At 42.1% G+C, this 20,996-nt stretch overlaps 1 protein-coding gene across 2 annotated transcripts in view; it reads left to right on the top strand.

Moving 5' to 3' along the window:
• Positions 1–254: 254 nt before the first annotated feature.
• SUSD5 (sushi domain containing 5) overlaps positions 255–20,996 on the top strand; it is a 65,080-nt gene continuing 44,338 nt past the window's right edge. The window contains exons 1-3 of one of the 2 annotated variants that reach the window (XM_009445078.4): positions 255–479; positions 5,053–5,230; positions 11,242–11,360. In XM_009445078.4, the coding sequence (XP_009443353.4) occupies positions 368–479; positions 5,053–5,230; positions 11,242–11,360 (409 nt within the window). In that variant the 5' untranslated portion in view covers positions 255–367. The remainder of the gene's footprint in view (positions 480–5,052; positions 5,231–11,241; positions 11,361–20,996) is intronic. The other variant, XM_016940641.3, reaches the window with a different exon arrangement.

Here is a 20,996-nt window from a genome sequence, read left to right as displayed (position 1 = left end):
TCCCCGCCTCCCTGCGCCCTCGCCCTCCGCCCCGCTGTACCCGCAGAGCGCGCGGCCCAGCGCAGCCCCTTTTGGCACCGAGGTTTCCAGGTGCCCAGCGCGAAGGCGGAGCCGGGTTACAGCCGCCTCCTCGGCGCCACAGAGAAGACCCCCGGGAGTTCGGCGGCCCAGGCGCTCCGGCTCTGCGTCCCGAGCCTCCCCCGGCTCTCCGCGCTCCTCCCTCTCGGCGCGCCCGGCGCGAAGCCTGCGATTCGTGAGCCGAGCGCAGAGCGCAGAGCCGAGTGGCGCACGCTGGGCAGTGGCCTGGGCAACCCCAAGCGCAGCCAGAGCCCTCACCCGAGCCCGCTGGCCCGCGCACTCCCGGACCATGACTGCCGAGGGACCCAGCCCGCCTGCCCGTTGGCACAGACCCCTCCCCGGGCTCTGGGCGGCGGCGCTGCTCCTGCTCGGTCTGCCGCGCCTTTCGGTGCGGGCGGATGGTGAGTGTGCGGGAGGCGGCGGGGCGGGGGGTGGAGCGTGGGGTCCGGGCAGGGAGGGCGTAGCTCGCCGGGGCTGCTCCCTCTGACCGGCCCGGCAAGCGGCAAGCGCAAGCCTGAGAGGAACGAACGAGCCGCGGTCCTGCGACCCAGCATCCCTCTCCTGGCCCACCAAGTCTCCGCGTGCCCGTGCGCCCAAACGCCCGCCTGGTGCCTGGACCCTCCCTTAGCGCCGAGCGCGTAGGTCCCGCAGTCCCGCCGCTGGCTTTCCTAAGGTCTCCAAGAAAGCTCGAATGAAATCACCTCTAAGGTGCCCTAGAACCTCCTCTGCTAAGGGGTGATTTTCCGCCGTCCCTCAGTTTCTCAACGTCTATTAATGTGCCCCTGAGGACACCGCCGATGGTTAGAAAACTCCCTCGGATATTTTGGCTTGGTCCGGGAAGACGTGAAAGATGAGTGGGAATCAGCGAGGCTAAGAGAGAGAGAATGGCCTGGCCAGAGGGAATAGCACGTGCAAAGGCTGTCTCTGAGTGACAGGAAAAACGGGACAAATGATAAAGCAAAGTACCTGGAGGCGAGGGGACGTCTTGAGACATGAGGTAGAGAAGTGGGCAAGGGCCAGATTATGGCAGGTTCTCTGAGAATTGATCCACTTCTTGTTCGTTTGCTTGGTTTTTCAGCCTGAATTTAGCTTGTAATACTTGCCCTAAAATGAGCAGGATTGGAGCTCTGTATCCATTCCGTTTTGAAAAGCTAATTCAGCTGTGTTTTCATATTAGAACAAAATCCCGCTGACTTGGTACAGGAGCATCTGAAGGAAGCAAGCTTAAAGCCAGCAGTTCTCACACCCATGAGGGAGTTCTAGCTTAGGACGAATTAGACTGATAAAAGAGAAAAGCCCTCCGTCAATTTAGGATGCGTTGTATATTTTAAAATGTGATTCTTGTTTAGCCAACGATATTGAGTGAAACTAGAAGACATGGGGAAAAAAAAAAAAAGCATGGTTGTCAGGAAAAGGGGAAAGCCAAGGAAAAAACCGTCTAGGTCGTAGAGTTTTTAGTGCTCTCTGTTTTAAGTGCAGGCTTGAAAAGCTCTTCGTTCCTAATTAAGGATGACTGTCTTATTTCTCCATATCCTCAGAGAGAGTGTTAGAGACAAAACATTTTTAACTTTGAAGGCTGTTAGTAACCACTGCTAATTTTTTTAATTGACATGTATTTCACATAAAATTTGTCATTTTAAAATATACAGTTAAGTGGGTTTTAGTATATTCATTAGGTTGTGAAAACCATGGTTTGCATGCATCTAATTCCAGAACATTTCCATCACTCCTCAAAAGAATCCCATACCTATTAGCAGTTTACTGATAATTCTTCACTGTAGTGTTTTTTGACTGACATTGAGCCATGAAAATTAAGCTGATTTTAAAGAATGCAAGTAGAATAAATTGGAGCTAATATTAATCTTTGAACAAGATATATTGTGCCAACTTTAATTCCTTTTAAATAAATATTTTTGCAATCCATAAGGTTTTAGAGTTTCATCTCATTATAACTGTTTAAGTGGAATGCCATGTGGATAAGGATCGATATTTTGTGCCTGTCTAGCTTGATACGGGTCATAGAAAATTAAAGGCAGAAATGTCACTGGTCAAAGAGAAAGTAAGGACAACACCAGAGCACATGATTCTTTGTTACTGCTTGCCAGAAATGATTCCTTTTCTTCATTCTCCTTCCTTTTCTTTCCCCACTTCCTCAATGGACAATTATAGGTATACTTCCTTATAGTAAACTCAATTTTCTGAGCTCCAACTTTTATACTAGAACCAGGAAGAGTTATAAGCTATATTATCAAAGGATTCTTTTTGGTACTAAATTCTTAGCTGCCACCAGTTCCTACATTTAGTTATTTGTGTGCTATGGTGATGGGAGGAAGAAGAAGAAATGTTCAGCTTAAGTATGATGAATTACAGATATTTGAAGAGATAGATTTGGAGAGAAACTATTTCTAAAAACGTGTCATCTGTATAAGGTTGGTCTTTGAAATCATGTGCGTGGGCAGAATCCTAAGGAAAAATTTTACAGCGAGAAGACCTAGAACTGAGCCTGGAGTGAGGGAAGCTGGTTTGGGATTATTGAATCTATGTTCATGAAACATATTAGCCTGTAATTTTCATTTTTTATAATATCTTTGCCAAGTGTTGATATCAAACGTATGATGGTTCCTAAACCAAATTGTAAAGTTGCTCCTTCTTTAACTCTGAAAGGGTTTCTGCGGGTGAGGGCTTTTGTTGTTTGTTTTGGTGTGAGATCATCTGTGTCTGAAGGTTTTCTTGTAGGAAGATTTTAAATAATGAATTTAATTTGTTTGGTAGATAAAGAAGTATCCAGATTTTAAAATTAATTTTGTGTCAATGTTGCTAAGTTTTGTTTTTTAAAGTTTTCCCCCCACTTCATTTAGATTGTCTAATGTGGCATATACAATGTAATAATCTCTAATTATCATTTCAGGGTCCACGGGATCTGTAGTGATGTTCCCTTTCATTCTTGATATTGGTACTTTGTGTTTTCTCTTTTTTTGTCTTGATCAGTCTTAGTTGGGGTTTATCCATTTTATTATTCTTTTGAAAAAAGCAACTTTTGGCTTTATTTTCTTGATTGTGTGTCTGCTTTCCGTTTTATTGATTTCTGCTCTATCTGTATTATTTCCTCCTTCTACGTTAGAAGATTTGATTTTGTGGGACTTTTGTGTTAGTTTTTTGAGCTAGAAACTTAGATCATTGATTCTCAACCATACTTTTTTGGTATTAATAATGTGAGGTCTGAGGCTATAAATTTCTCTTAAACTACTTTAGTTTCTCCATAAGTTTTTGGCCCTTGAGTTGACATGTTTTATTTCAGTTGGGATTTCTTCTTTGAACACAGTTTATTTAGAAGTATATTTTGTAATTTCCATGCACAAGGGGATTTTCCTAGTTATTGCTTTGTTATTGAGAGACAGTGTAACCAAGTGATTAAAATCACTAACGGAGCCCTACTGCCTGGTTTTGTATCTCTGCTGTGTGATCTCAGACAAGCATTAATACTAAACCTTAACTATAAAATGAGGATGATAATACCACCTATATCATAGAGTTGTCATAAGAATTAATTTAATGAGTATTTGTAAAGCAATTTGAACAACATCTAGTCCATAGTAAACACTATATAAGTGTTTCATATATAAAATAAGTGATTTTAGCTTTGTTGTAGTCTAAAAGGCATGCTTTGTATGATTTTTGTCTTTTGAGGTTTTTTTAGATTTGCTTTATAGCTCAGTATTTGATCGGTTTTACAAATGTTCTGTGTGTGCCTAAAATGAATGTGTATTCTGTAGTTTGGTATGCAGTAGTGCACATAGGTTCTTACATCAAGAGTGCTAATTTTGTTTTCTGTTTTAACAATTACTGAGAGGGATAGTAGTTTAAAATTTCCTCAAGGATTGTGGATTTTTTTGTTTTTCCTTGTAGTTTTGTTAATACTACCTTTTTGTAGTTAAATGTAGGAGTGCCACTCACCTATGGGTGTGTTTATTTAAATTTTTTTTTGTATTTTTATTACAACTTTTGGTTCCAAAGCTGGGGAATTATTATATTTATTATAATAATTTTGCAAGTAGATGACTTGTGTCTTAGTCTTTTGCAAGCAGATGACTTGTGTCTTAGTTGTGTCTTAGTCCAATCACTGATATATTATGAAAAAGTTGGTGACAGGTGGAAGTAAAGTGTCTCATTCTAAGTAGGTGTTTTCTCCCCTGCCTTTAGCTTAACTTGATAGGGCCACCCAAGGCATTGCTTCATTCCTCCAGGAGGCTCCTGGGGACCTCAGTGCTCCCTCCGGTACCGTGGTTTCCTTGCTTAAAATTCTCATTTGCCTTCAGCCTGGGCTTTCACCTCGCTTGAATTCAGGTTCCCATCCCCCCATTGATCACACATTCTTTGAGGCCCACTACATGTCCATATATTAATGTGCTATAGGAAGCCAAGGTGTACCAGACATCATCCCTGTTTTCTTGTGCAGTAGGACAGAAGTACAGCAGACACAAATGAATTTATTGTGAAAGGGGCCTGGTAATATCTTAAGGCAAGGGACAGAGAGAAGGGAAGCAACCTGTTGTATAGGGGGTCATCCTAGGGCTGAGGGAGGCAGAAGAAAGCAGAGCTGAGGCCTAAATCAGTGCCTTAGACATCAAGTGACCTAACTCAGGGAAGCCTAGGACACTGAGCCTTGACACATGATATTTGTAAAACACCATTTTAAAAGAAAGATTTGAAGGGCTTTTCCAGATCGACATGCCAGAGCCGATGGTTAATTTTGGGGCGGTGGGGGAAGAAGAAGAAGACAAGAGAAAAAAAAAAGACGAAAATGCTAGTGTAATTATCGTCACCTGGTCCCAGGGATGTGGATGTGGTAGTTGCTGCACTTGGGCCTTCAGGCAAGGACTACAGTTCTAACTGGCATCTGCCAGAGGATGTTTGCTGAGACTAACTTCCCATGGATCCTGAAATCCACATGTGTTTGTTCTTGTTCCCACACAGGAAAGCTCTTTGTGCTGGAGTCTCAGAATGGCTCTCAGGGCCTACAACTGGAGGCTGCTCGGCTTTCCTGCAAGAGCAGGGGCGCTCACCTGGCATCTGCAGACGAGCTGCGGAGAGTGGTACAGGATTGCTCCTTTGCAGTGTGCACCACTGGCTGGCTAGCAGATGGTACTCTTGGGTAAGTTAGGCGAGCACTCCTTTTCCAACTCACCCCAGTTGCACCACCAAGGCTTATATAGGACTCAGTAATTGTTCTGTTGAGGTACCAGTACAGGCAGAGTACAGTGGGCAGTAGCTTCCAGTGTGTTGATGTTTTGTTTTGTTTTGTTTTGTTTTGTTTGAGATGGAGTCTAGCTCTGTTGCCCAGGTTGGAGTGCAGTGGTGCAATCTAGGCTCACTGCAACCTCCACCTCCCAGGTTCAAGCAATTCTCCTGCCTCAGCCTCCCAAGTAGCTGGGATTACAGGCGTGTGCCACCATGCCCAGCTAATTTTTGTATTTTTAGTAGAGATGGGGTTTCACCGTATTGGCCAGGCTGATCTCGAACTCCTTATCTCAGGTGATCCACCTGCCTCGGCCTCCCAAAGTGTAAGCCACCACGCCTGGTGTGTGTTCATGTTTTGAGTTTACTTACAAAAGCATTTTTCTGGAGTTCTGTCATAGTTCTTTTATCCCCTTACTTTGTTATGTTGAATTTTCTTTTTTTGTTTTAGACATAGGGTCTCCCTCTGTCGACCAGGCTGGAGTGCTGTGGCACGATTATAGCTCACTGCAGCCTCAACATCCTGGGCTCTAATGTTTCTCCTGCCTCAGCCTCCTGCAGCTAAGACTACAGGCATGTGCCATAACACCTGGCTAATTTTTTTTTATAGAGGTAAAAAATGCCTGCTATGTTGCCCAGGCTGGTCTCGAACTCTGACCTCAAGCATTCCTCCTGCTTTGGCTTCCCAAAGTGCTGGGATTACGAGCATGAGCCACCCTGCCTAGCCTTGAATTTTTTTTAAGTATAAAAAGAATACATGCTTATTGTAAAAATTTCAAATAATGCATATATATATAAAGTACAAAGTTAAGTTTCTCTCTTCTTCTCCACCTCAGAGATAATGACTATTAATTGTTTGGTATACATTCTTTATCCCTTTTTTCTGTGGATACTCATCTGCATGTATATGTATAGGAACGTGGTATGGAGGTTTTAAAATATGGCCACAAATTTTTTCATACCACTGCCATCAATAGGTGTGTTTGCCTCTACTGATAGAATACAGCAAAAGTGAGATTACGTGACTTCTGAAGTTAGGTTGGAAAAATCCATGCCGCATCTGTCTAGATTTCTGGGGACACTCACTTTTGCAGCCTTGAGATGCCATGAGGAGTCTGACTGTGCTGAGATGGGTGTGCTGTGAGGAATGCCAGACCACATGGAGGTATCTCCTTTAGGGGCTCTTGCCAACAGCCCTAACCAATGTCCTAGCCAGTGGCTAGCATTAACTGCCAAAAATGTGAATGAAGATGCCTCTAGGTGATTCTAGCCCCCAGCCATTGAGTTATTGCCAGCCTATGAGTCTTGCCAGCTCAGCCCCTAGACATTACACGCAAGACTAGCCATTCCTGCTGTGGCTATTTGAGTGCCTGACCCGTGGAATCCTTTAGAGAAGTAATTGTTATGGCCAGCTAGGAGAAATCTTTCTAATAGTGCTGAAACCTGCTTTGTTTTAAATTTTTATTAATTTATTAGTTTTTTTTGTAGAAACAAAGTCTTGCCTTATTGCTCACGCTGGTCTCAAACTCCTGGACTCAGGCAGTCCTCTGGCTTCCACCTCCCAAAGTGCTGGGTTTACAGGTGTGAGCCACCATGCTTGACCTAATTTTATTTTTTAAATTGACAAATAATAATTGTACATATTCATGGGGTGCATAGTGATGTTTTGACACACATAATTGAGAGTGATCAGATCAGGGTAATTGGCATATCTGTCATCTCAAATATTTATCATTTATTTTTTGCTGGGAACATTCGATATCCTCCTAGCTGTTTGAAATGATATGTTATTGTTAACTATGGCCATCCTACAGTGGTATAGAACACTAGAACTTAGAACACTCACTGGGGAAAGGACAGTATCTTCAATAAATGGTGCTGGGAAAACTGGATATCTGTATGCAGAAGAATAAAACTAGACCCCCACCTCTCACCTCATATAAAAATCAACTCAAAGTAGATTATAGAACTAAATGTAAGACCCAAAACTATAAAACTACTAGAAGAAAACATAGGAAGAATGCTTCAGGATATTGGTCTGGGAAAATATTTTAATAAGATCTCAAAAACACAGGCAACAAAAGCAGAAATAAACACTTCTTTAGTCATGCTCAGAGAAGGCAGGAGCCACTTCACTTTTTCCTTCATGCCACAGGAAATGTGAAAGCAAACAAGGCACCAAGAACTACTTTGGTAGATGATGATCCTAAGATGTCTGGCTGGCGAGTGGCCATAGAAAACATAGCCATGCTGACTCATGTCTCCAAATGTGCCAAGTATGAAGCAGCAACTGAATAAAGGGACAACTGAGGCTACATCCAAAGCCTTTTGGTGAATCTGGAACTGTGGTCCTCTCTGCCTTACATTTTATATCTATGCTCTTGAATAGACAAAATATGCCCTGTGCATGCATTTCCATAATGTAGTCAAGTAGGAATATTTTTTCATAATCCTGTTACTATAAAATTTCATCAGATAACCAGAGTATTCACAGATTCTGAAGAGACCGCTTGCAACTAGGCTTAGGTCTCTCAAGCATTGTATGCCAGGACTGGATGATTAGAAAGGTCCATCTTCTGTAGGTTTACTATAAGGTATTAAGACATATTAGTGGATCTCTGCAGGCTGAAATGATATTACCTTACAAAGAAAACATACAGCTGGGTGCAGTGGCTCATGCCTGTAATCCTAGCATTTTGGGAGGCCACGGCGGGCGGATTAGTTGTGGTCGGGAGTTCAAGACCAGCCTGGCCAATATGGCGAAACCCAGTCTCTACTAAAAAAATAAAAATAAATAAAAAAATACAAAACTTAGCTGGGCATGGTGGTGTGTGCCTGTAGTCCCAGCTACTCAGGAGGCTGAGGCAGGAGAATCGCTTGAACCAGGGAGACAGAGGTTGCAGTGAGCCAAGATGGCACCATTGCACTCCAGCATGAGCAACAGAGCTAGACTCTGTCTCAAAATAAATAATGAAAGAAAGAAAATAAAGAAAATATACTTGTTATATTTACTACACAATATATTAAAATAGTTTTTCTATCCCTTTTTAATTTACTTTTTAAAACTTATTATTCTCTTTTCACCATTCCTATTCAATGTCCTTTCATTTTATTTTTCTAGAAACAAGCATCTGACCATTAGTATGTACATTTCACTGTGGGCCTTTCCTGCACAGGTCTCCACTCCCTCACCACACACTGAAAAGCAATGATTAAATGTGTGGTGCATCTTGTAATTGATGGCATAGTAGACATCTAGCACATCTGCCCTATATCTCTATGAATTTATGTTGAGTGTACACATAAATCCAGAGAATGATAAAGGCCTAGAATGATGAATTCAGACTTTTGGGCCACTTGTCTCCTGGAAACCTTTGCAGATTCCATAAAGGGTGGCTAAAAAGCTGAATAGCAGTTTTAATAGCCACGTGGGACTAGGAGGTTGGAGATTTGAATTCACCTTCTGTGTAGGAGGGGACCCAGTGAGCCGTTTTGCTTTGGGTTGGGACCTTGCAGGGCTATGCCCTAAGGGTAAGCTGGACACAGTACACTGTACAGTGAACTGTTCGCAGGCCCTCCTAGGAGAAGCAGCACGTCTTCAAATACTCTATAGCCATGAATTTGGATTGAGATGACCCTGAATTTCCAGTGCTCCAGATGTCTAGGAGAATCAAATAAAAATTATGTTTTGAGGAAGATAGTATCCTAGACCTCAATTAATTTCAACAAACAATTTAGCCGATGTAGGATTTGTCACACAATATAAAATAACTAGTTGCATGAGGAGACAAGGCAAGTAGAATAAAATTCAGAAGAAACAATAGGTAATAGAAACTCCAGACATTAGGATTGGTAGATGCAGACTTTAAAATAACTATCCTTGACATGTTCAAAGATATAAAAGATGAGAAGGAGAATTTTGGCAGAGTGTGGAAACTGTAAAAATAACCAAATGGAAACTCTAGACATGAAAAATTCAGTAACTAAAATTAAGAACTTAATGGATAGACCTAATAGCTGATTAAAAAGAGCCAAAGAGGGCTGGGCATGGTGGTGCATGCCTATAGTCCCAGCTACTTGGGAGGCTGAGGCAGGAGGATCACTTGAGCCAAGGAGTTCAAAGTTTAAATACAGTCTAGACATCATAGTGAGACCTTGTTGCAAAAAGAAAGAAAAGAAAAGAAAAAAAAAGAAAAGAAAGAAAGAAGAGAGAGAAAGAAAAGAAAAGGAAGGAAGGAAGGAGAGAGAAAGAGGAAGGAAGGAAGGAATGAAGGAAAGAAAGAAAGAAAAGGAAAGGAAAGGAGAGAAAGACTTTTTAAAAAAAGAGCCAAAGAGAGGATTAGTGAACTGGAAAATATTTCAGAGGAAGATATCCAGAATAAATAACAGAGGGAAAAAGGATGAAAAATTATACAACAAAGGGTAAAAGACAAAGAAGATGTAATATGATTTGAATTCTAAAAGGAGAAGAGAAACATAAAAGAAAATAGAATAAAAGTAATATGAAAATGATCCACAATTGAAGAAAAACCTCCAGACACAGATTCAAGAATCCCTGCAAAGCTCAAGTAAGACAAATACAAAGAAATTCACAGCTAGGCACATCATAGTAAGACTGGTAAGAATCATATATGAAGAAAAGAATATTTTTATAAATTAAAAATGCTGAGATTGTCTTTAAAGGAGCAACAATAAACTGACAATGAAAGCCCAAAGACTTTTGATATTTTGAAGGTACTGAAAGAAAATTACTGCTAACCTAGAATTTTATCCTCAGTGAAAAATATCTCCCAATAATAAAGGTGAAATAAAGACATTTTCAGACAGACAAAAGGCGAGAGAATTCATTACATCCAGTCTGCACTTAAACACTAACAAGTGCTCTTCAGGCGGGAGGAAAATATTGCATGAAGAAGACTGGAGAGGCAAAAAAGAATAAATGGAAGGAGTAAATATGTGGACCAATTGAAATTATGTAATTGAAGCAGTAACAGTAACACTGGATACTAAAAAACGATTTATATAAGTGGGAAGTATTTTAAGTGTATTCATATGTAGTGTTTTAAGTATTTCAAGTTGTATTATTAGGGAAGATGATAAAAGTAATAATACATTTCAATAAGTCAAAGAAGTTGTAACTTCTGGGTACCACTGAAGAAAATAGAGAAAGGATATTTAACTTCCAAATCAATACAGAGAAAAAAGAGAATACTGCCCCAAAAAAGAAGAAGAAGAATTCAGATAACCCAAAGTGGGAAAAAAGAAAGAAGAGGAAAGGAAGAGAGAATGGGCAGAACTAATAAAAAGCAGATTTAAATTAGATTGATGATTAAATTAAGTATTAGTAGACAAGAGGCTCCAATTAGAAAACAGAGATTGTGAGATGAACTTTTAAAAATTCAAGTATTTGCTGTTTAGAAAAGATATCCTTAAATAAATTATGGGAAAAAAATTATAATGGAAATTATCATATATTTAGAACTAATTAAAAATGTACATACCCAAACTCATGGGGTGCTGCCAAAGCTATACCTAGAAGGAAATCTAAAACATTAAATGTTTGTTAGAAAAGGAAAAAAGTTGAAGTTTCATGAACTAAAGAGCTAAAGAAATTTGAAGAACAGCAAAATAAGAGAAAAAGAAAAGAGCAGAATTTTATGAAATAAAAACCAACATAATCTAGAAGAGATCAACAATATATTGCCTTTGAAACTCGAATTGATACCTATAACATCAACTGAAGCATCACCTGTATTTCTGAATTTCGACCTTTTTTTTGCAGAGAATGTGTCCAGATTTATGCTTTCAGACAGAGCTCATGAATCAGAAAAATCTCTGCTGATTCGGAGCTGACAGCAGAAGAGAATTATTCCTTATTATTTTCAACCCAGAGTTTTCCTCATTCAGTGCCTTTTTTGTCTATTTCAGAACAACTGTGTGTAGCAAAGGAAGTGGAGAACAGCAAATCATGAGAGCTGTCGATGTGAGAATTGAGAGCAACCCAGTTCCTGGTGGCACATACAGTGCCCTTTGTATTAAGGATGAAGGTCAGTGCCAGAGTCTTCTTAAAGGTGCTGGAGGGTGTGCTCTTGGGGATTGCTATATTAGGTTGGTTTCTCTAGAAGAAAACCTTGAAGTGAGGATTTACTAGACATGGTTTATCAGGAAGTCTTCCAAAGAAAAGCCAATAGTGCGGTGGGGAAGTGGACAAGACAAGGAAGGGGGTCAAGCATCGGTGCAATATTAAGTGAAATTCACAGTGGTGGTGAGGTGCCGAGTAACTTTGGCTCAATCACTCAGGAAACCCCTGGAGATAGTGTATGTATGTAACCACAGTTTTCCTGATTGGGGTGAGGGAGCTGGAGTAGTTATACCACACCTGTCAGTCATGTGTGAAGGGTTGCTTCAGGAGATATAAATTCCCGGGTTCTTTTGTTTTTTCGTGTGTGCACAGGCAAAAGGTTCCAGTAGCCTGAGTCCACCTTCCAACAAAGAGGCAAAGGTGCCTACCAGGAGTCCCTGTGCATGGGAATGGTAAAGGTGTCTAGAGAATGTGGGCAGAGCCCTGGCAGCATCTGATACAGCTGCTGATGTTCAAAGCTTGCCCTCCAGTCTGTCTTCATATTGGACAGTACACTAAAAAGAAAATAATATCTTTTTCCCAAAAAGGAAATTTATAAGATTTAGGGAACTGCTCACAGTAAGGAAAATTCAAATTCCTATTGGGAAATCAGCTGAGTGGTGAGGAGAAAATCATAAAGAAGTCTCAAGGGCAGCATTTTGTATGCACCAGATAAGTACACCTCTGTTATCAGAAACACATGCGGTTGTAAAAGGAATATTCATGTGAATGGGAAGGGAGAAGCAAGCTTCTTACTAATCAGTCATAGAAACGAGCACAGGTTCTTCTTGGCTGCACACTGGACTCATTGGGGAGGGGTGGGGGGAGTAATTAAAAAATACTGATGCCTCAGTGCCAGCGCTAAAGATTCTGATTTAAATATTCTGGGTTTTTAAAAACTCCCTTGTGATTTTAATGTACAGCCCAGGTTGAGAACCCTTTCTGTAATGCAGTGTTTCCCAAACTCCCCTGATGATGTGAAATACCAGAAGAACTTGTTGAAAGTACAAACCATCTTGCTGCATCCCAGAGGCACCAAATCCTTATCTCCAGGAAAGGGATCAGAGGAGTTGGTAAAAGTAAGAGTCATGGTGAACCCTAAGAGCCTTCTGCTCTGGGGTCCCTCTCTAGGAAGGGCTCTGCATCTGCTGGTTTCTATGGAAGGATGTTGGGAGAGTCTTCTGCCATCATTGATCCAGTCAAGCAACTGAGAGATGTGACTTGGTTTTCAAAAAATCCAGGGAGAGCAGTATCTGTGGTTTATTTTTTTTCTTAAAACACATACACACACACACACACACACACACACACACACACACACACTCAAGTAAATTTTTTATTTTTATTTATTTATTTATTTTGAGATGGAGTCTTACTCTTGTCGCCCAGGCTGGAGTGCAGTGGTGTGATCTCGGCTCACTGCAGCCTCCACCTTCTGGGTTCATGCGATTCTCCTGCCTCAGCCTCCTGAGTAGCTAGGATTACAGGCGCCCGCCACCATGCCCGGCTAATTTTTGTATTTTTAGTAGAGACGTGGTTTCACCATATTGGCCAGGCTGGTCTTGAACTCCTAACCTCAGGTGATCCACCTGCCTCGGCTTCCCAACATGCTGGGATTACTGCACCTGGCCCATATTAGTAAATTTAAATAATCTTTTAAATTCTAAACATAAACAGAGGGTCATATCCCTGAGGGAGACAGGACAGAGACAGAAGAAAAACAGGACAACCTTTTTTCCTCAGTAATATCAAAGAAATAATGTAGGGCTTCTGAGTCTTATTTCTTTCTCCAATAAACAAGATATATCAGTTAGCTTTTGCTAGCTAACATATCACCCCAAAATGTAGTGGCTTAAAACAGCAACTGTTTATTTAGCTTACAATTTTGTGAACCACCAATTTGGTTGCTTTTCTGCCAGTCTTGGTAGGACTTATTCATAAGTCTGTGGTCAGCTGCTGTTACCTAGGTACCCTTGCTTCTAGGAGTTGGCTGGCCGTTGGCTTGGGTGACAAGGGCAACTAAGCCATGTGTTTCTCCTCACCCAACAGGCCAGCCTGGGCTTTCCACCTCACAGACCATCGAGCAAGTTATGTGTATGCAAGTGTGTGCCCCTTTTGCCCACAACTGTAGTGCATGAAGCCAAAGGTTGAGAACATCCATTCATGTCCTATAGGACACCAAAGTCAATGTCATGATAGTGACTCCAGATTTGAGTCATGGGCAACTCAATATGTATGATACATTGCACTCAGAGGAACACATTGATTCAGTGATTCATTTTTATGCATATTCCTTCCAAAAATGTGTAACTGAATCTAATCACAAGGAAAAATTAACCAAACTCAAATTGAAGAACATCCTACTCTTTTTTAAAAAATGTCAAGAATAAAAAAGGCTAAGCAACTGTTCTAGATTAAGAAAGACCAAAAAGATTTGTCAATGAAATACAATTCGTGATCCTGGATTGTATCCTGAACTAGGAAAAAATAGCTATAATTGATGAAATTTGAATACAGATTATGAATTAAATAATAGTATTGTATCAACATTTAAATTTTCTAATTTGGATAACTACTGCAGTTATGTAAGAGAATATCCTTGTTTTTAGAAATGCACACCAAGGTTTTTAGGGACAAAGGGACATCATATGTACAACTTACTCTCCAATGGTTCAAAAAAGAATTATAGATACACATATATACATATTCATATATATATGTATACACACACGTGTGTGTGTGTGGTGTGGAGAGAGGAAGAGGTGTGGAGAGAGGAAGAGAGAGAAGAGAATGATAAAGCAAAAAGGGGAAAATGAAAACACATTGGTGAACCTGCATAAAGGGTGGGTTCCTTGCTTTTATAATGTTTATGTAACTTTGAAATTATATAAAATTTTAAAATCTCAAAAAGCTCAGGCTGTAGCCAGATGTAGTGGTGCATGCCTGTAATCCTAGCCACTCAGGAGGCTGAGGCATGAGAATCGCTTTAACCTGGGAGGTGGAGGTTGCAGTGAGCCAAGATCACATCACTGCACTCCATCCTGGGCGACAGAGCAAGACTGTCTCAAAAACAAAACAAAACAAAACAAAACAAAACAAAACAGGCTGGGTGCGGTGGCTCAAGCCTGTAATCCCAGCACTTTGGGAGGCCGAGGTGGGTGTATCACGAGGTCAGGAGATCGAGACCATCCTGGCTAACATGGTGAAACCCCGTCTCTACTAAAAATACAAAAAAAATTAGCCGAGTGTGGTGGTGGGCACCTGTCGTCCCAGCTGCTCGGGAGGCTGAGGCAGGAGAATGGTGTGAACCTGGGAGGCGGAGCTTGCAGTGAGCCGAGATCGCACCACTGCACTCCAGCCTGGGTGACAGAACACGACTGTCTCAAAAAACAAACAAACAAACAAACAAAAAAGCTCAGGCCGGGCATGGTGGCTTATGCCTGTAGTCCCAACACTTTGGAGGATAACTTGAGCCCAGAAGTTTGAGACCAGCCTGGGCAACATAGCAAGATACATATATATACATATGTAAATATGTATATATGTGTATCTATAATTCTTTTTTGAACCATTGGAGAGTAAGTTGTAGATATGATGCCCCTTTGTCCCTAAAAACCATCTCTTCAAAAAATAAAAAAATTAGCCAGGCATGGTGGCGCACCCTGTATTCCCAGCTACTCTGGAGGCTGAGGTGAGAGAATCTCTAGAATTCAGGAGTTCGAGGCTGCAGTGAGCTATGATCATGCCACTGCACTCCAGCCTGAGCAACAGAGTGGGTCCCTATGTCTCTCTCAAACAACAACAGCAACAACAAATGGTCTACATACTTCTCCAAAAACAGCAAAAACAACAACAGCAGCAGACAGAAATAAACCTAAGAAACAAAATAACACTGAGTCATGGGGGTGCCGATTGGAGGGAGCCAGTTGGAATTGGAGGGTGTGGAGACCCGGGCACAACGAGGGCATGCCTCCAGAAAAGTCAGCAGCAAACTGTCCGGATGTGTTCCAGAGGCAGAGTATCTATGTTGTCTCAGCTTTTGGGCTCCCTGAGCTCATGCCCATGTGTGAGCTGAGTAGAACTGCATGCTTTAGATGAGGCATGTGCCGAGGCTCCCATGACACCTGTTGGCATGTGTGTGAAGACTGGATGCCATTTGAAAAGAGCAGGCATTATATGTGGTTCATCACTGTTACAGTGCTCCAGGGCCCTGCGTCCCAGAGCAGCTCACCCCAGCCTAGCCTGGGCAAGAGCTGCACAGGGCAAAGGCTACAGGGAAGACAGGAGCCTTGGTCCTGCAGGGCCTAATTGGTGAGGAAGCTTCAGGTGAGCCATGAAGAGGATGCAGGAATGCATGCAGAGATGGCATGAGGGCTACAGGACTGTTCTCCTGGGGCTTAACAGAAAAGCAGGATGGATTCCCACAGTTACTCAGAGAGAGTTCTATCCCTGTCCCTCTGCCTTTTCTCCTTTAGAAAGAGCATGTAAATGGCTCCTGCAAGGCCCTCCGCCCTTCTCAGCAGAGTTGCTGCTTTTCCTCAGTAGAGTCTTTGTTGACAGCACAGTCAACAAGGGAAATCTGTTTGCTTAAGGAAGGTGCAGCGCCTTGGCAGAAGCAGAGGAGAACAGGCTGTGCTGTGAGGTTCCCGCGTGAGTGTAGGTGAGGTCCAGCTCAGCAGATGCTCCTGTGCAGTATTCCTCCAAAGCTTGCCTTTTTCCCAGTGATGCTGCATGGTGCTAAGCTGCTTCTCTTTGGCAAGACTGGAAGAATGAAGAGTGCTAATTCCAAAAATGGCAGACCTGTGCCTCATAAAGAGCCCAGAAGGAAAACAGAGCCTGTGGAATGTTCAGGCAGCTTCCTCCTGTGTTTCTTTATAAAGTTCATCGTGAATGTAGACTTTTCTCATTTTCCTTTCAGTATTTTTGTTTCACTGACAGTGAATTTCCAGCCCTGTGGTGATCTCACTTAAACTAATAAGTGAAGTTATTTTTAACCAACTGGATTCTGATGAAATAAGCTGCCTCCACTTGGGTCTTCTGGCTTTGCTTCTCTTGGCAGCTTGTGTGTGGGGTCTGCAGCTTGGGGTCTGGAGGCTTTGATTTTCCTCTGACCCTCTGTTGCCCTGAAAGGCTCCACTCAGTGTGTGCTTCTGTTTCTCCCCATCTAAGACAGGTCTGGCCTTGCTTCCCTCTCCCCAGCCCACTTCACCTTCTTAGTGCTGCATTCCTCCTCCCTTGCATACTTTATGATTGCCTCTATTGCCCTTAAAAACAGGAGTGAAATTATTCCCTTCCTTCATGTCATCAAAAAGAGAGCTGGATGCTCCCCTGTCTTGGTGAGTGATCAGGAATTTTTGAGAGTAGCTAATTTCCAGGGCTGCCTGGAGAAGGCCTGGTGTCTCAGGAATAACTTTGGGGAAATTTTCCAGTTGTGATACCAGATTGGAACCAATTAATTGCATTGGTTGGTACAGCTGTTGGAGAACACTTAGTTCAGGGTCTCCCAGGGAAGTGTGAAAGCCTCTGAGCTCATTACCATGGACCTGCTGTCAGTCATTTATGTGTTCATTTATTTGTCCAGGGTCAGGCAAAGTCCAATGCTCAGACTTGTGGGTGCTTCAGATAGATGATAGATAGATGATAGATAGATAGATAGATAGATAGATAGATAGATAGATAGATAACTTCTCCCCTCTCTCAAGGAGTTAACGGTGTATCACGATAGGTAAGAGATGAATATTTTTCCATGACACAAAGGAGAAAGGTTATTAGAGAGACTTCCTAAGCAGTGGCATTTGAGATGGATAAGTTGAGGGGATAATAGGTGGGGAAGAGAAGATAGGACATTGCGGACAGGAAGAACAGGGGTAGCAAGGGCTAGGAATCTAAAGATACCAATGGCTTTGGGAGAATAGCTGTGGTTGTGCCGTTGTACTAGAGCTCTGGGAGAGTGGGCTGGGTCAGCACATCCTTGGGGGCTTGAGTAGCTGTTGGGTAGGCCTGAGATGGCTGCAGAGGGTAGCCCAAATAATCCCCATCACAGTAAGCAGTGATGCCCCCTCACCTGCCACCCACACACCCAGGCCTAGGTGGGCATCAGGTCTTGTTTTCTCAGACCTGAGGTCTTCTGCTCCAAAAATGTGGGCTAGACCAGTCCTGATACACCAGCAGCCAGCTTCCACGAATGCCAAGTGTCTGGGCAGCCAGAGAAATGTTGCCAATGGGTCTTTTGGCCCCAGAGGCAGATATCTCTGGGATGTCTTTGTGGCCTGGGGCCATGAGCACCAACAACCCAGACAGACTTCTCCACTTCTGTGCTACTCAGAAGAGCTGCGGCTGTACTCTGGACCTGTCTGTGTGGTCAGGGACTTGTGGTTTGGTTTTCTGGCATGTGGTAAATGTGAGGAGGAGTTCAAAGCCCTGCCTTGCAGACACATACATGTGTGCCTAGGGCTGGGTGCACTCAGGGACAACTTTATTCTTAAGCCTCTGCTGATCCAGTGAGGGTCCACATGACCTCTGAGCATGGACTTGGAGATATCTGCCTACATGCTATTCCACAGCAGCCTCTGGACCTGCAAGAGTCACTTAGTAGCAGTCTGTTATTTGCCTTTTTAGAAAGGGCCTTTATGCTGTTCTTTCCAAAACAGGGTTTCTCATTGTTTTCAATAATGATAAGCTGAGAATTTTCCAAATTTTTTAGTTCTGGTTCCTTTTTGCTTAACAATTCCATCTTTAAATCATTTATTTCTTCTCAAATTTTACTGTAAGCAACAATAAAGGAGCCAGGCCAGTCCTTCAAACTTTGGTTAGAGATTTCCTCAACCAAATATTAAATTTCATGGCTTGCAAGTTCTACCTTCCATAAGACCCTAGGACACAAACACAATTCAGCCAAGTTCTTTGCCATTTTATAACAAGCATTGCTTTTCTGCTGATGTTCACCAACATGTTCCTCATTTCCATCTGAGACCTCATCAAAATGGCCTTTATTGTCCATGTTCCTACCAACATTCTGTCCAGAGTTATTTAGGTATTGTATGAGAAGATGAAGACTTTCTCTACAGCTCTCGTTTCCTTCTGGGCCCTCACCAGAATTGCCCTCGATGGTCCATTCGTGGCAATGTAGTCTTTCCTCTTACTCTTGAATATCTTACCTTCACAGGCACTGCCGTTTGGGTTGGAATGTACGATGCTCATGTTAGGGTGCCCTGCCTTCCAGTTTGCTCAGGATAGTTCTTTCTCGTGCTGGTAATTATTAACCAGGATCCCACTCATTTTCAAAAGTGTCCTTATATGGATGATAAACTATACGGTCAGCCTACCCTATTGACTTAGAAGAAAACTTTCCCAGGGAGCCCTGCTTACCAAAAGTAGAGAGTGTGAGAATGGTAGAGTAGTTACATGTGGATCTGTGCTTTCCCCTGCTCTCTACAGAAGTTCTTTTTTGTTAAAACAAAGATATCCTGACAGATCCAGAGACGCAGCTGTTGTCTGTGTTAGGGCAAGGGGAACCTTTGTGTGTGTCAGGGAAAGGGGAACCTTCCAGCAAATCACCACTGCAAATTAAACTGATTCTTTGCTGCATTCATGGACCGTAGCCCAACCCCAAGAATCCATCAGTAATCCTCTGTGTTCCCAGCTCTGCTGGCTTCTTCTCACCTTGAACCAAGCCTCCATCACTGACCATTATTGCTATGTCAATAGTGGGCAAATACAGGCTCATATCTGGTTTTATCTTTTTATGAGCATTTTGTTTTTCCCCCTTTCATGGCCCAAGGTGGCATTCAATTCCAATTTAGCCATGGTGTGGTTGGCTTTATTTGGTTTAAGGACAATGGGTGTTCAATTACCATCATGACTTGAAGATCCATTCAGGGCCATTCAAAAGACCATCAGTCTCCAACTATTTATATGGGAAATGGAGCTGGTTTTTATTCAGGACCTTATTAAGTGTCAGGCATGTGGTAGGCACTGGGAAAGGCATATGTTCATTTAATTCTAGTAACAATCCTAAGAGATAAATGTCATTAGCTCCATTTTTACAATTATAATAGATTTTCTATTATAAATATGAATATGTGGTCATTTTAGTGGAAAGTATAAAGAAAATTAAGGTCTCTCATAATCAGTCTTCCCTAATACAAGTATTTTAGCATCAGTCTTTTGTGTTCTCTACATGTTTTATTTAGTTTACTAAATTGGGATTATATGAACAACATATAAGATTGCATTCTGGTTTTTTTTTCATTTATATGGATATAGATCTATATCTCCCCATGACATTGAATATGCTTCAAAGAATGGCTATAATAATCCATTATATGAATGTACTATAAATTAAACATTCTCCTCTTATTAGACGTTTTGGTAATTCCATGGATTTCACTATAATAAATACCATGATTGAACATCTTCATGCATATATCTTTTTACTTATCTTCAACTACTTCAGGCTCTTTTTTTAGTTTCAATTTATCTAGAACTGTGAGCCAGAAATTGCATTAAGACCTTGTCTATTGTGCACTGCCTCAGACCTTGTCAATTACCTGCACAAGAGCCATTCCCACCTCCATCCCCCAGCAGTTTCTCCCCTCCCCAAGAGAGCTGGTTGTTAATTTAATATTTATCAGCACATCACTGATTAATTGGGGACTAAGCAAGCAGAGAAGAATTATAGGACAAGTGAAAAGAGTTCGCATTTCAAAAAGGAGGGAATTATTTTAAGGACTCAGAACAAATAAAACCACTTGCAACTGTTTAGAAAGTGATTATTTATTGTTTCGTTTGTTTGTTTTGAGACAGAGTCTCACTCTGTCCCCCAGGCTGGAGTGCAGTGGCACAGTCTCGGGTCACTGCAACCTCTGCCTCCTGGGTTCAAGCGATTCTCCTGCCTCAGCCTCCCGAGTAGCTGGGACTACAGGTGTGCACCACCAGGCCCAGCTAATTTTTGTATTTTTAGTAGAGACGGGGTTTTGCCATGTTGGCCAGGCTGGTCTTGAACTCGTGACCTCAGGTGATCCACCCACCTCGGCCTCCCAAAGTGCTGGGATTACAGGTGTGAGCCACCGTGCCCAGCTGAAAGTGATTATTTATTCTTGCCTCTGAGCTAAACAAAGAAAAAAGGAAAGTGATTATTTACTAATAATTCATATTTTCATCAAGCTGTTACTCCGTATCCTTTTAGCTACCATCCCATCTCTCTCCTCCCTTTCATAGCCCTCAAAATCATCTGCACTCATGGCCTCCATTATCTTACCTTCCATCATTCATTCTTCCATCCACTGCCTTCTGGTTTCTGCCTTATCACTTAAGTGGAACTACTGTCACCAAGGCTACTGGTAGTTTCTCTGTGGCTAAATATCATGGCCATTTCTCAGCCTGCCCTTTGCTTGTTGTTTCTGAAGCTTTAAGTACTTGACCACACACTTCCTTGAAACATGTTCTGCCTTGTCTTGCTCCAGGTTTTCTTTGTATATGTCTGGCTACAGTGATGTCCTTTGTGAACTCTTGTTTCTCTGCTCACTTCCTCTGGGCTCTGACCTCGGCCCTCATCTCCCCT

Source organism: Pan troglodytes, chromosome 2, assembly GCF_028858775.2.
Source record: "Pan troglodytes isolate AG18354 chromosome 2, NHGRI_mPanTro3-v2.0_pri, whole genome shotgun sequence".
NCBI classification, from domain to species: domain Eukaryota; kingdom Metazoa; phylum Chordata; class Mammalia; order Primates; family Hominidae; genus Pan; species Pan troglodytes.
Note: the sequence above shows the minus strand (reverse complement) of the source record. Positions and strands in the feature narration are given on the sequence as shown.